This window comes from Camelus bactrianus, chromosome 4 (genome assembly GCF_048773025.1).
Source record: "Camelus bactrianus isolate YW-2024 breed Bactrian camel chromosome 4, ASM4877302v1, whole genome shotgun sequence".
In the NCBI taxonomy this organism is placed as follows: Eukaryota; Metazoa; Chordata; class Mammalia; order Artiodactyla; family Camelidae; genus Camelus; species Camelus bactrianus.
Window position 1 is genome coordinate 22,376,059 of NC_133542.1, and position 14,070 is coordinate 22,390,128.

Genomic DNA, 14,070 nt, shown 5'->3' on the forward strand with positions numbered 1-14,070 from the left:
TTTAGTTATGAGTGAGAAATCACCCCTGTCTTCTAAAGCTCAGAGTCCAACAGCTGAGGCAAAATGTACATAGGTGATTCTAAACTTTTTTTTGTATTATAGTTTGTATATATAACTTATATATTATGGTGAAAATAGTTATACAGTCAATCTTCTTTATTTGTGGATTTGGTATTTTGAACTCACCAACTTGCTAAAATTTATTTTTAACCTCAAAATCAATACTCATGGCACTTTCAAGATCTCTCCTATGCTCCTTTGGACTGGCATTACTCATCTGCTGGTTCCTTCATTAATGAATTAAATAGATTTTTAGTGTGTGTTTGTATGTTTGTATTAGAGTCATGTTTTTAACTTCCTGACATTCTGAAATTATAATTTTAGACCTTTAAGGCTATGTATTCTAAATCATAATATGCAAAGCAGTGGAAAATTTGAGTCATCCAATGCTCACGCTCCCAGCTGAGTGGAACGAGGCAATGCTCTGCCTTCTCATTTTTCTCTCATGCTGAAAACCATGTCCTTTTTGTAGTCTATTTAGTGCCTTTTTTTTTTTTTTTTGCATTTTTGTGCTTCTCTTTGGTGAATCTACTGCTTAAATGGCCCTCAAGCATAGTGCTGAAGCACTGTCTAGTTCCTGAGTGCAAGAAGGCTGTGATGTGCCTTACAGAGAAAAAGTGGGTCTAGATGAGCTTTGCTCAGGTCTAAGTTATAATGCTGTTGGTCATGAATTCAATGTTAATGACTCAACAACATACGTTAAATGAATATATCTTTAAACAGAAACACACATAAAACCAGGTTAGGTATTGATCCATTGACAAAAGTGTTGTGACCAGAAACTTGCAGGAAACTAACCTTGTATTTCCCCCAGGAGCAAGGGTTCAGTATTTGCTAATTTGGTATTTGTGACAACTTTATAGGAAGTAACTACCATGAATAATGAGAATGAACCGTATTATTTTTTTCTAACTTTAGAGATGATACAAATCCATTGTAAAGTAATGTATACAACAGAGGAACACATAAGGAAGAAAGTGAAAAACACTGTAAGTCGCCCCACTCAGAGAAAACTGTTATGGAACCAGGTCCATTTACGTGACGCACAGCAAGCCAAATGCTGACATGCTGAGGTTGGCAGCAGAAAAAAGGTTCACTTGCGGGTAGCCAAGCTAGGAGACGAAAGAACAAGTCTCAAAATGGCCTTCCCAAGGCGCGGGGCTGGGGTATTTGTTGGATAAAGAAGCAGGGTGGTCTGAGGCATGGGGAGCGTGGGGAAAGGTGATTGGAAATAAGAAAAAAATGCAGTTAATTGTCATTCTGTGCAGGTGTAACTGAGCTACAGGCATCTTCTTGGGATGCATGTTCAGAAAATGGTGGTGTTTTCAAGTTATGAGGGGGAGTTTTGCACCCTCTTACATAAGGAGGTCACCAAGCAGACATTCACAAGTGCCCTGTTGGAAGGTCAGTGGTCCTAACCAGTCTTAACCGGTTTGAGCTTGAACTGGGCACAGCTGACTCCAACTTCCTGAAAAGACCTTGGCAAACATCTTACTGTTTAGGCTATGTGCCACTTGGAGGACATACAAGTTTTTGTAGCAATAGTTAAAGCAAGCTTGATCAGTGAAGGCAGGTTTCAGATTTAATGAGTCTATCTGATGATTACTCTCTGTTTCAAAACTGCTCACATTAACTATTTTGGTAAAAATTATTTCAAATCTTTCCTTTTCATGTACATATACGCACATTATTTTAGATCAATGGGATGACATGATTGTGATTCTATAATTTCTTGATTCAACATGTGAATTCTAATTTTAGAATTTTCAGAAAGTTAAAAGCATGACTGAAAAAACAAATTAAAAAAACAAACAAAAAATAAAAACATGACTCTAGAACAAACATACTGTGAGCACATGTTTAAAAACATATTTAATTTGTTAATAAGGAAACCAGTAGATAATAACACTGGTTCAGAGGAGCAGAGGAGAAACATATGTATCTATAGCCCTATACAGCACTGAATGAAAAAATATAAATTGAAGTTGATAAATGGATGTAAAGTCAGTTAATGTACTTCAGGGCAATAAAACTCTAACCTTTGAGGAAAACTTTTCTACTGGATAGAGTTTGCATCTTATCAATTATTTATAAACAAACATCTAACTGGGGCCAATCATTAGTAAATTGTAAGTCAAATAAAAATTACAGAGAGCCTTATGCTCTTTAGGCAGGATTATAAAATAATGCTCTAGTAAATATATTAAGAAAAATTATAACACATTAAATATTGACCCTAAGCTCCTAAATTTTCTAAAATATAATCGAAACACTGTTGAACAAACAGTTTTGTTAGGATGGACTATGCTCTGTGTCACCAAATGATTAACATGGTTACAAACAGTATTTGTCCTGCAGGTGGTCATGTCTCTGAATCTGCAAGACCTTTGAGGCAGGAACCTGGTGTTGACACTCAGTGCATTTTTCAAAACCATCTAAGTGAGATTCTGATATTCTACTAATTGTTTTTGGACTGTAACTCAAAACTTTTCCTGAAAAGTGTTTGGGGAATATTAATATAATTTTTTTCTTATGTAAATGTTGGCTGAAAACTGTAATGAGAAATATGTATATTCTAAGAAGTTTGGGTGTTTAAAATTAAGAGGCAGTCTACCAAAAAAACAGCAGAGACATTTTGGCAGGGCATCTCTTTAGTATATTCTGAAAATTCTTCTCTCCACTCCTGTGTTCGCCAACAGTTTCTCTCCCTGTAGGTAAACAGTGTATTCTGTTTCTTCTGTATCATTCCAGATTATTCTCTGCATAAAAAAGTAATTAACGTATCTAAAGGATGGTGAATGTGATACTTCCTGTTGCCTTTTGCTTTTGGAAGCCCCAAAGACCTAAGAATAAAACAGTGAGTGCAAAGGACCTGCCCCTTCCTATTCACAGACAAGGCAGGAACTAGACCATCTCTTAGCACATGCAGACAGAGTGAGTTCCCAAATCTGCTTTGTGACCTTGGATTATTATCCACTTCAAAGTGATGCAAGAGAAGGCTGTGAATTCGTTAGAGGTCATTGGAATAATATGAGTAAAGCGGATTCTAGGAGACAGAATTGTTGTGTCCTCTGCAAATTCTCCCTGACCCAACTCTGGTGAGGAGAGAAGTAGGGGATGGAGGCTGTTCCTTCCTTTCAACTCAAAGGAATTTTCAATAAAATGACTCAGAAAACTTGATAGGCAGCCACCTGAGCTGAAGGACAGAGGGAATGGTGTCTGTCTATGCTGGGGGAGGTCTAGGTGAAGTCTAGCTGGGGACTCAGCAGGAAGGAAGGGCTTCATTAGAGGTGAGCTGCCCATCCTCTGATGTCAGAGGCACGTGTGTGGTTCTCAGACACCATTAGAGGAGACACACAGAGTGACTGTAGGTTGTCTTTAACAGAACCTTCAGACATTCTCCAGGAACACCTGGGGAGGTGATGGATCTCTCCCCACAGCCCTCCCACCCCTTCCCCCATCAAAAGAGGCATTTTCTATAGGCAGCGCTGGGGATGAGGGAAGCTAAAATTCATACCTGTAGAAGTCACCAATCAGCAAAGGCCCCTTGTGACAGGAAGGATTAACATTTGCCCACAAGGAGGGCACCAGTACTAGTCATATAAAAGCTTTTGTGCTTTTATATCTGTCATTCCAACCTTAGAGGGTTCCCACATTTTAAATTTTTATTTATTTTTATTTTGACTTGAAATGTATTTGACATATAACATTGTGTAAATTTAAGGTGTACAACCGGTTACTTTGATTCATTTGTATATTGTAATATAATTGCCATTGTAGCAATTGACAATGAGCACCTCTATCATGTTATGTAATTATCATTCCTTTTTAGTTCTTGGAATAATAATTAGTTCTAGTCACTTAGCAAGTTTAATGATTGTAATATAGTATTGTTGTCAATATTCATTATATTGTGCATTAGCTCTCTGGGACTTACTACTCATTGCAAACTTGTACCCTCCAACATTTCTCTTCTGTGAGGGCCCCAGATTGTAGCTAGTGATCGGGGTAGGGAGGAAGAGTGAGAAAGAGGAAAGAAACAGGCTGTCTTCTCTTTCCCCTCTACAGAAACTTGGAATGGGGTGGAGGGAATTTTAAATTGAATGACATGGATTTTTATAATTATTACGCTGGACTAGACTCTAGTATATCTCTGAGTAACGTTAAAAGCTATGGTACCTGCCTGAGATTCCAGAAGACGCAGTTGGAGAGAGAATTAAATTGCTTCCTGATCATACCTTATTCTTTCCTGCCTGTTTGCTTTATCAGGCAGGACAACGGATCGGTGAGCCCCTCCCTGCTGGCCAGTGCCATAGTCAGCAGGCAGGAAACAACACTGGGTGAAGCCTCCTGATCTTTCTTTTTGAGGAGCAGGCATCCAAATTCTTGGTTTCCCACCAGGAAATAGATCTGGCTGTGGTATCACAGGGGACTCAGAATGGAAGGGAAGAAAGCTCTAGCACCCGCAGAGAGTGAGAAGAGAAAGAGAGGCCAGTTGGATGAAACCAGTCTTGATTTCTGAAGTTCCTTCTTGCATTGGTGCCTCTGCCTGTCGTGGTGTCCAGGTCATATTTGCGGGTCCTTTCTACCTGTCTCTGAATCTAGCAGACAGCTGGCACCTGGCATCTGGGAGGTGGCAGCAGGAAGAGCCCTCTACCCATTCATAGAATATTCACTCGCTGCAGTGCAAATTGGCTCAGTCTTTCTGGAGAGCAATTTAGCCAAATCTGGCAAAAGGCCTGCAGTGTTTATACTGTGTAAGAGTTAGGATTAGGTCCAACTTCAAAAAACCCAAGACCTGAAATAACTGTAACAAGATGGAAGTTTATTCCTCTCTCAGGTAAAATTCCAAGAGTATGTGGTCCAGCGCTAGTGCTTGCTGGAGCTCCAAGAAGGATGTAGTTCCCTTCCAATCAAGAACCAAGATGAGAGAACCCATGTTCCAGGCAGCAGGATGGAGTGTATCCAATGAAGGATGTGTCCCATGAAGACAAAGTGCAAAGGTCACAGAGTATATGTGTCTAAAGAAGGGTCCTAGAAGCGTCCACATGAAAGTTTTGCACACACCTCATTGAGGAGACCTCAATCACATGGCCAGCTGCCCAGGAGCAGTGGAAAAGGCAGTTGATTCCAGGTGAAGAAGTATGTAGCTAGAAATTTTGGAAGAAAGGTGAAAGAATATTGGAGAATAATGAACACTGTTTTGCGCCTTGCTTATTTCACTTAATAATGTATGTTGGAGATGACTCAGTATCAGTCCTTAAAGAGGTTCCTTACATTTATGTATTTTATTTTTAAAGGCTGACTAATAATACTCCATTATGTGGAAGGATCACAAGGGATTCAGCCAGTCCCCTGTGGATGGACAGTTAGATAGATGTCAAGCTTATAGTCTTACGAATATTGCCACAGTGAGTAACCCTGTGTGTAGGTAGTCTTACGTATATGTGAGTATGTCTGTAGGATAAATTCCCAGCTGTGGGGTTTTTAACTCTGCATCCTCACTGCTTTTCAAGGAAGATACGGTAATTTTCCCATTCCCACCCACAATGCTTGAAAGGAGATTGCTTAAATAGCTAGGAAACAGCTAGAAAGATAGTTCTGGAATCAAATATGCCCGAGTTTGAGTTGGATTCTTTTCGAGCCTCTGAAGAGTATTGAATTATTATTAGTTTTTAGTCCGTTAATTTAGGGAAACACGAACAATAAACACTCCTTCCCTTGTGGTGAGCGGCTGCTGAAATTTCAGTTCAGCTCTTTTCACCTTGGCTGGGCTGCTTGGAGCTGGCCGCACATGTGCATGGTTCCAGGGTCAGCCAGAGATTTGGGCCAGGGTTTGTACTCCCAGAAGCTGGAGCTCCGCATAGAGGGAGCCCACTTTCCTGGATTATCTTCACTTCACTTTCCTGGATGTTGCGTCTCAAGGTCCAGCTGCTGTGGTTGCCCTGAACTCTGACCTCAGGTTCTTTGAACCAGTTAAACTGCACAGGCTCTCCTCAGGCTAATGCCATAAGAAACAAGAAAGCCACGAAGTTCTTTCTCAAGTATGAGACTCCAACAGCCTTCTTTGGGTCTTCTCTTCAGTGTAGTTACCTACAGGAGATACTTCTCTGGACCTATTTCAGCATTCTTCACAGTTTGACATTTCTGATTTTTCTGGATCCCTTGTTCATGAACAGTGCCACAAAAATACATTTTGAGTCCACCACAGGTCTACTTTTCTAAAGGCTTTGGTATTGTCAGATAATGACCAAACATAGAGCCAGCGGGGTCGGGGGTGAGTGGTAGGGGAGTTCACACATTTCTGGGGTATGTTTGTCCTACTAAAGCAGATTTCCTACTCTCTCCAAAAAAACAGCCTCCAGGCCACAGTTATATCCTTTATAACATACCTTTCAGAAAAAGGGCCTTAACGTTAACATGTGACTTAGGGCAGGTCATCTAACATTTTAGAGCCTCAGTTTTCTCATCTGTAAGACCTAAGCCCTGCCTACCTCACAGGGTTGTCTTGAGGGCTTAGGAGGCAATAAAACAGTTCAGACGCACAGAAATAATACTGTGCCGCCCCTGACCCCAGCTACAACTGCTGAGCTGAACTAGAGGTTCCCAGACTGCATCGGACTCCCATCACCCTGGAACCTACCTTTCAGTATTTAAATGTTTCCAGAAACCAATGGGGAATTCCAAGTCAGCTGGAAACATCAAAAAGCAGTGACAGTATTCAGACAGTATAAAGTATAGAGAATAGCATAAATTATTTCACCATAAAAATTGTTTTTTCCTTCTCGCATATTAGCTAGTGTGACATTTGGGGGGAAATTACTTGAGATACCCGGTAATTTCGGACCATGTAAAATCACCTACTTGGCTGATTCCAGTCGCCACATCCCACTCTGTCATAACTGCAAGTTAAGGAGAGCTTCCTTCACTCCAACTATTAAAGTCCCAGGATCATAGTCTTACAGACATGGAAAGTTATGTACTTTAACCTCTCATTCTCTATTTGATAGCCGCAAAATAAAAAAGCTGAAAGAACTGGAGTAGACTGTTCAAAGGTCACAATGCCTTTTAGGTCTCAGGAGTTAGGAAATGAGGCTCTGCTACTGGTGGTCCAGTATCTGTGCGGGAGTCAGGCTCACCTGGACCAGTGAGGACTCACTTCTTTTGCACGTTGGTCAATTGGACAAAAATAAAAATTTATGAAAGTGAGACGAAAGTGGCTTTATTGAATCACACAAAAATAAAGCTACATTCTTACCACTTAGATTGTTTTCCTTACTGATGGAAGAATAGCAAGGAGAAAACAGTCACAGCTTTCTGTTTGGATAAAATGTCAGTGTTAGTCCTTGTGTGCGAAGTAGCAACACAAAAGCACTTTCCTAGTTTTTCCTCTTGAACCGGTAGTTGTGGGCTCTATCTGGCAGGTAGTCTGCTTGTGCCTGAGGGACTCAAGTTACTTGCCATGTCTGAGAGCAGTGGTTCCTAAGTCATGGTTCTTGAATCATCAGCGTCAGTCACATTGTTAAGCAGACCTCACCCCAGATTACCTAATCAGAAACTCTGGGGACTACAGCCAGCGATCTGTGACTTAACAAGCCCGCTAGGAGATTCTGGCGCGTGCTCAAGTTTGAGAACAGACTTTTTTGTTTGGTGCATTGCTTTAGAGACACTTAGAACTAATTGCTGCAGTGCTAAGTCAAAACTGATTTTAGAATTTAGATGCTACTATGTGCATGTCTTATGGAGGAGGTTTATATCTGTGACTCCTTCCCTGGGTGAGTGCTCTCAGTAGGCTTCTCCAATCCAGCCCTGGCCAGAAGTTGCAACTACTTTAGCTGAAGGCAGTGGAAAGGAATATGGGAACCCAGAACGTCTAATAACCCTTTGAATGAGGTACTTATACGTTTAGATTTAGGATTGTTTGTTACCAACAGAAAACTCAATGTAATGGTGGATTAAATAAGATTATAATTGAAATTAATATAATTAATAGTAATTGAAATTAACATAATAGAAATCTGGAGGTTGGGAGTCAAGAATTTATATGGCAACTCCACGGTCATCAGGAATCCAGACTCCTTCTGTCTTTTTGTTCCACATTCTAGTTTACAGGTTCCATTCTCAAGGTGTTATTTTATGGTCCAGTAGGGGAGCAGGAGCTCCAACCATCATGTCTGTAAAAGGGGCAAAATTGCCACATGCCTCTGTTCAGTCATTTCCCTTTAAATAGTCTTCCTGGAAGTCAAATATAAAATATTTCATTGGCCATAATTTAGTTATATTAGCCATTCCTAGTGGTAAAGGAGCTCTAGAAAATGCAGTCTTTTAGCTGGGCACCATGCTGCATTATATAAATCAGGTTCTCTTACCAACAGAACAAGGGGAGGACAAACAGAAGACGGCGATGAGCAGCCTCTGTCATAGATTCCTTATTTATTCTTGTTTTTAAATCCTCAAGGCGGCACTCTGAGGTTTTGTATTGCCACAGTTAGTCTCTGTTCTGCTTTTCTCTTCTGTGGGTCTCTTTTCCCTCTTCTGAAAAAATGAGATTAATCTAATTTAGAGAAATATAGTGAAAATAAGTAGGAAGGTGGTTGAAAGGATTGTATATGGATGTGTGTGAAAAAAAGTGAATAAAACTGATAAACAGGGCAGAATGAATGTTTACCCAGCTCCAGAGGCCTAGGGCATGGACATTCTTAAGGGAGGATTTCAGCCTCCACTAAATGAGGAGTTTTTTCCCCTAGCATTTAAACCTCTCCCAGGGACATGAACTAATTCCCTTTAGATCGCTAAGGGACTTCTAAGTGCTTAGCTCTTGTATAATTTTGAAAAAATGAGTAGGCATTAAAGATAGTCATCATGCCTGCCACATTATCCTAAGAAAAACAGTATTTACTTTTTAGACTTCATGTAATTTGCGTTCTTTAACCTCCCTCATTATTACTGGTTTTCTCTGTTTTAAAAAAAAATCATTATGCTAAAGCATTGGTGTTATAAGATCTAAACAAAATGCTCTGTGTACTATGAACTTTTTATACTTTCATTCCACTCAGTAACCCCTTATTAAGCATCCATTAAGTGCTGGGCACTGGGAGTTTCTTGTAGACACAAAAGGTTCTTGCCCTTGTGGAGCTTACATTACAGTGTGCGTGTGGGTGTTGCTGTTGAGGGAGATAGACTATAAGCAAGTAAGCAGATAAATGAACAAGATATTTTCAGAGAGTGTTAAGGGCTAAGAAGGCAGCAGGAAGACATGGTAGCATGTGACTGGGAGGGAGGGGCTAATTTAGAAGGGGAAATTCTCCTTCTTGAGCCAAGATATGAATGTGAGACAAAGCCATTGACAAACCCATGACTAAAATGATACGAGCATCTGAAAGTTTTCATTTCTAAATTCAAAACCATTGTCTTTCCGACTACACAAATGATGAAGATGCAATTTTTATTTAAATCAAGTATCAACAAAAACCCTTATATCTGCTAAGGGTAGCAGGTTTAGGAATACTAAAGATTAGATTGTCTGCAATACTAGATTTCTTTTGAAACCCAAACAGCTCCCAGTAAATTTATCTTCAGAATACAAAACATTCAGACACTGCTCTTGCCAAACCCTATGCTAGCTTCTTTTGGGAAATGGAATATCTGACTAATCTCACTTGACTGATAGAGTACAACATTACCACCAAATTGGCAAGGGGAATTCTGTTACAAAAATGAATCCATTCTAATTATTCTTTGAGAAGGGCTGTTTTATATCTGTGATTCATAATTTTGTAGAATCACACATGTGCAAGAAAAGAAAGTTTGCATCTGCCACAAGCAAAGGAAATCTGATTAGATGTTCCAGTGGCTAGAACACACTTACTCATTCAGTGTTCATCATTGGCTCTCTCAGAAATAGGAATGTTGCTCATCTAGTGACATGAATTTAAAACATACGAGGCTTCAGATTTGATCCCTGTTTTTTTTTTTTTTTAAAAGCTACCAAACTATAAGAATGGTTTCTGAAAAATTAAATGTGATTCTCATTATAACATAATCATGTCACTGATTAGAGCCAAATTCTTCTGTGTCTCTTCAAAATTTGATGACTGGAAATTCAAAAGACAACAACAAAGCACACAGGTGTGGAAGAAGCCACCAACAAATGGTTTAATGTCAAAAAATGTGATATTAATTTAGGAGCCATTGAACTTTAAAAAATGAAATCATGCATGAGTAATACAGAGTAGATTCTGGACCCAAACAGGAAATCCAGCCTTAGAAATTTAAGCATAAATCAGGAGGTTGAGGGAGAAGTGGAAACTTACAGGGGTATTGGAATTAAATGACCTCGAGGTCCCTTCTAGCCCCACATATCTAATTCTAAGAGCACTTAGAAAACAAGTTAACTTGTTTTTAAAAATGGCTTTATTGAGATATAATGTACATGTCCATAAAATTCACCCATTCTAATTAAACAGTTCAAGGATTTATAGTAAATTCACAGAGTTGTGCAATCATCACCACAGTCTAATCCATTTTTTTTCATGTTGTTTGTGGGGTAGAAACCATTTTATTTTTCTAGGATAAAGGTCCATAGTGAATCATTAAAATTGCAGAGGAAGTTTCAAGGATGCGAAGGTGACTCACTGAAAATGTATACAGTAGACATGTGCAGGCTGCTGCTCTTCTGAAACGGATATGGAGAAAGAGTGCCAAGGTGGTGGCTAGAGGCAGTGCAGAGCAATGGTTACCAGCCACACCCTTGAGTCAGACTGCCAGAGTTCAATTCTGGCATCCCTACTTGCTTAATAGCTGTCTGATGTGAAACTAGTTCCTTAAGCTCTCTGAGCCTCAGTTTAGTAATCTGTAAATTAACATTACTTACTTCATAGGGTTATGAAGGATAAATGAGATATATATGAAAGAGGCTCAGCATAGTCCTGGCACATAATACTCAATAAATGTTAGCAATTTTTGTAACTGTCAATGAGCCAGACACAAGACTGCATGCTCTGTGATTTAATGTATATGACATTCTAGAAAAGGCAAAATGATCGTGATAACAAGGAAAACAAGCAGATTAAGTGGTTGCCAGAGGTCAGAGTTGGGGAAGGAAATTGAAAGCAAAGAGACACAGGGAACTTTTGGGGAGTGTTCTAAGTTATAACGGGGATGGTGCTTTGTAAACATTTGTTGTCAAATTACAAACTTGGTGAATTTATTGGATGTAAAATAAAGCTGATAAAAAAAATCTTAAACATATGGCTTTTAATTTTCCAGTTGGATAGTTCAATTACTTGACATGTTAGTTGCAGGAATCAATTTCTAAACTAAGCCAACGAATGTTTGTTGAGTGCCTATGACTTGCAAGGCACTGTTCTAGGTGCTGGGGATATAGCCTTGAAGAAAACAAACAGCACCCTTGCCCTCATGGAGCTTATAGTTCAAGCACAACTTAGGCACGTATGTTTGGAGTTACAAAAGGGGTCAGTGTGACAGGGTGTTGGGAGGAGTGGTAGAGGAGCTCTAAGTTGTAAAAATGTCTTTCTCGTGGTTTTTCTTTTGTTTTTCAAATATATACAGAAGCCACCACAGCGTCCCTGTATCTGAAGTTGATGTCCTTGACCCAGTGTCCGGGCAGGTAGAATGACAGAGACCTTTGGATGACCGGTGACCTTGACCCAAGGCTGTCCTCTGGCCTCACCATCTGCGAGACGCAGTGTGCACCTGGCAAGGGAAGGGGACTGAGATTGGCCTAAAGGCCGGTGGACGCTTCCATGGGCTGCGGGGTAGCGCGGTTTTGACCTTGGCCTGGTTAACCCGGCGCGCTCTTGGCTCCAGGGCGGAGCGCAGGAAGCAGGTACTCTCAGGTACCTTCCCAGAGGGTGGGCCAGACCCGCGAAGCCTGCGAGTGACTCCGCCCACGGGTGACTCCGCCCACGGAATGACTCCGCCCACAGAATGTCCCCGCCCACGTGGGTCCGAGGTGGATGCTGGCTGGAGGCGGAGACGCGTTGCGGGAACTTGATTGGTTGCTTTGGTCGGAGCCGCGTAGGGGGCGGGGCGAGTCCTTAAGGGGAGGAGCTTGCGGTGAGGCTGGCCGCCCGGCGTCGACTCGGGAAATGGGTGCTCTGCCGGTCTGCAGGCGTCGGGGGCGGGGAAAACGCTCTCCTCTGCGCGCTGGCCCCGCCCCGGAGCCGGCGGGAGCGCGGGGCCGTCCCCTTCCTTGCTGGCGTTGGGCTGAGCCCCGAGCCGAGAAGCCGAGTTGTCCCTGAGCTCCCTGTTTGGTTTTTGGGCGGTGGCAGCCGGAGGAGGAACATGGCGCTCGTGGGCAACGGAGCAGAGCTGGAAGCGGACGAGGTACCGGCCGGTGGGGAATGTGGGCACTGCCCTTGGAGCCCGGGAGGGATGAGTGAGCCCAGTAGGGACGGCCAAGGTCCCGCCCCCTTGGTTCCCAGCCTGGGACAAGCAGCCTCCCGCCTGGAGTAAGAGACAGGGGTTGCGGGTGGGGGCATCTAGACTTGGAGGGTTTGTCCCTGCGGGAGCTAGGAAGGTTTCTGCGGCGCTCGGAGCCGAGGCGCTGCCGAGGTTCTTGACGCCGGCATCGCGGGGTCGTGGGGATCGAGGGCGCCACGTCCGGTTCGCGGGTGAATGAGTGAGAGCGCGCCGGAGCGCAGGAGCCTCAGCACAGAGCTGTTCTGAGCCTCTCTCGGGACGCCTGGGCTTTATGAAGTCTGACCGTGAAGTCCCGACACTGGCCCTTTGGAGCTTGTGGAATCGTCTCTAGACCTGGGAGTCTCACCTTCTATGGAAGTTTCCCGGTGGCAGAACCTAAAGGCTTGCAATCGATGAGAGGAGGGGGACAGACGGAGGAAGAAGGAGCCCCTGGGGTGTCTGCGCCAGCGGACAGGGCAGGGCTGCTGAGGGGCTGGATGGCTGGGAGCCCGGAACAGCAGCCCAGGAATTGGTGCTCTCCCCGCCGTGCACGGAGCCCGGGCCTTTCCCAAGCAGTTCTCCAGTGTCGGTGGTAGACGAAGGGAAGTCGCTTGGAGAACCGACTCTGGCCTGCAGTGGTCTCAACTGCCTTTAAATAATTAGCCACTTCCTCCTGTGGCTGGCGCGCCCGTGTCTGAGCACCCCCGGGCTGGCGCGCAGGACCTGTTGATTTATTGACTGTTCCTTTGAGCAGTTGGCAGCTCCAGAGAGGCGCGCTCTCTTGCGCTTGAAGTTGAGACCGCCAGCAGCCGTAGCAGCAGTAGCAGCAGTAGCAGCAGCAGCAGTAGCAGCAGCAGCAGCAGCATCCACAAATCTGCCATTTTACCTGACTTGAATTTTACAAATCGCTGCCTGAGGAGGCTTAGTTTCAAATGATGCAATAGTGGAAGATCTGGAGTTGGTGGGTTAAGATTCCTGCCCATCTGTTCACTGTCGGGAAACTCCTGACAACGAATACTATGTTTTAAACGTAGCCCTTAAAATAAAAAGACAAAAACTGAGCTCCAGCCCTTTTACACTATTGGCTGACAAGAGGACAAGCCAGACTGTCCAGAAGCTTCCTAATAGCCTGTCCCTTGCAAGGAACGAGGGTCTCAAGACCACAGACCAATGAGCTAGAGTTGCTTACCAGCATCTATTTATTGTTGAACATGTTAAACTACACATAAAGGCAAATGATGAAATAACATATTTGTTGCTGTTTTTATCTGTGACAACCTTTCTTTATAGCTTTAGGCTCTCTTTTTGGTATGACTTAGAGCCAGCTTTTTTCATTCCTTCTGTCTTGGATCTTTTTTGTAATCAAGGTTGTAACACTTTCATGGTGCTTTGACCATACATGCACTCCTTTCCTCAGAAGTTTTTATGGCTCCCTGTTGTCTGCTAAGTATCTGTGTTCTTGACATGCAGGGCTCTCCACACTGTGGTGTCAGTCTGATGGCCCAGGCTTGTCCCCAGCCGCTTTTCTACATATAACCATTTAGTTAAATCAGTGGTATGCCTGTATGAAACAAGGAAACAAGACTG

General features: G+C 42.6%; 1 protein-coding gene across 4 annotated transcripts in view; it reads left to right on the forward strand.

The window, feature by feature from the left end:
* The window catches only part of TTC39B (tetratricopeptide repeat domain 39B), a 198,678-nt gene that overhangs the window by 57,700 nt on the left and 126,908 nt on the right, over positions 1-14,070 (forward strand). For 3 of the 4 annotated variants that reach the window (XM_045509925.2, XM_045509928.2, XM_045509929.2), the window contains exon 1: positions 11,762-12,408. The exons of the other annotated variant lie outside the window; for it this stretch is intronic. In XM_045509925.2, coding sequence (XP_045365881.1) covers positions 12,367-12,408 — 42 coding nt within the window. In that variant the 5' untranslated portion in view covers positions 11,762-12,366. Of the gene's footprint in view, positions 1-11,761; positions 12,409-14,070 lie in introns of those variants that run through there. 4 annotated transcript variants of the gene reach the window in all.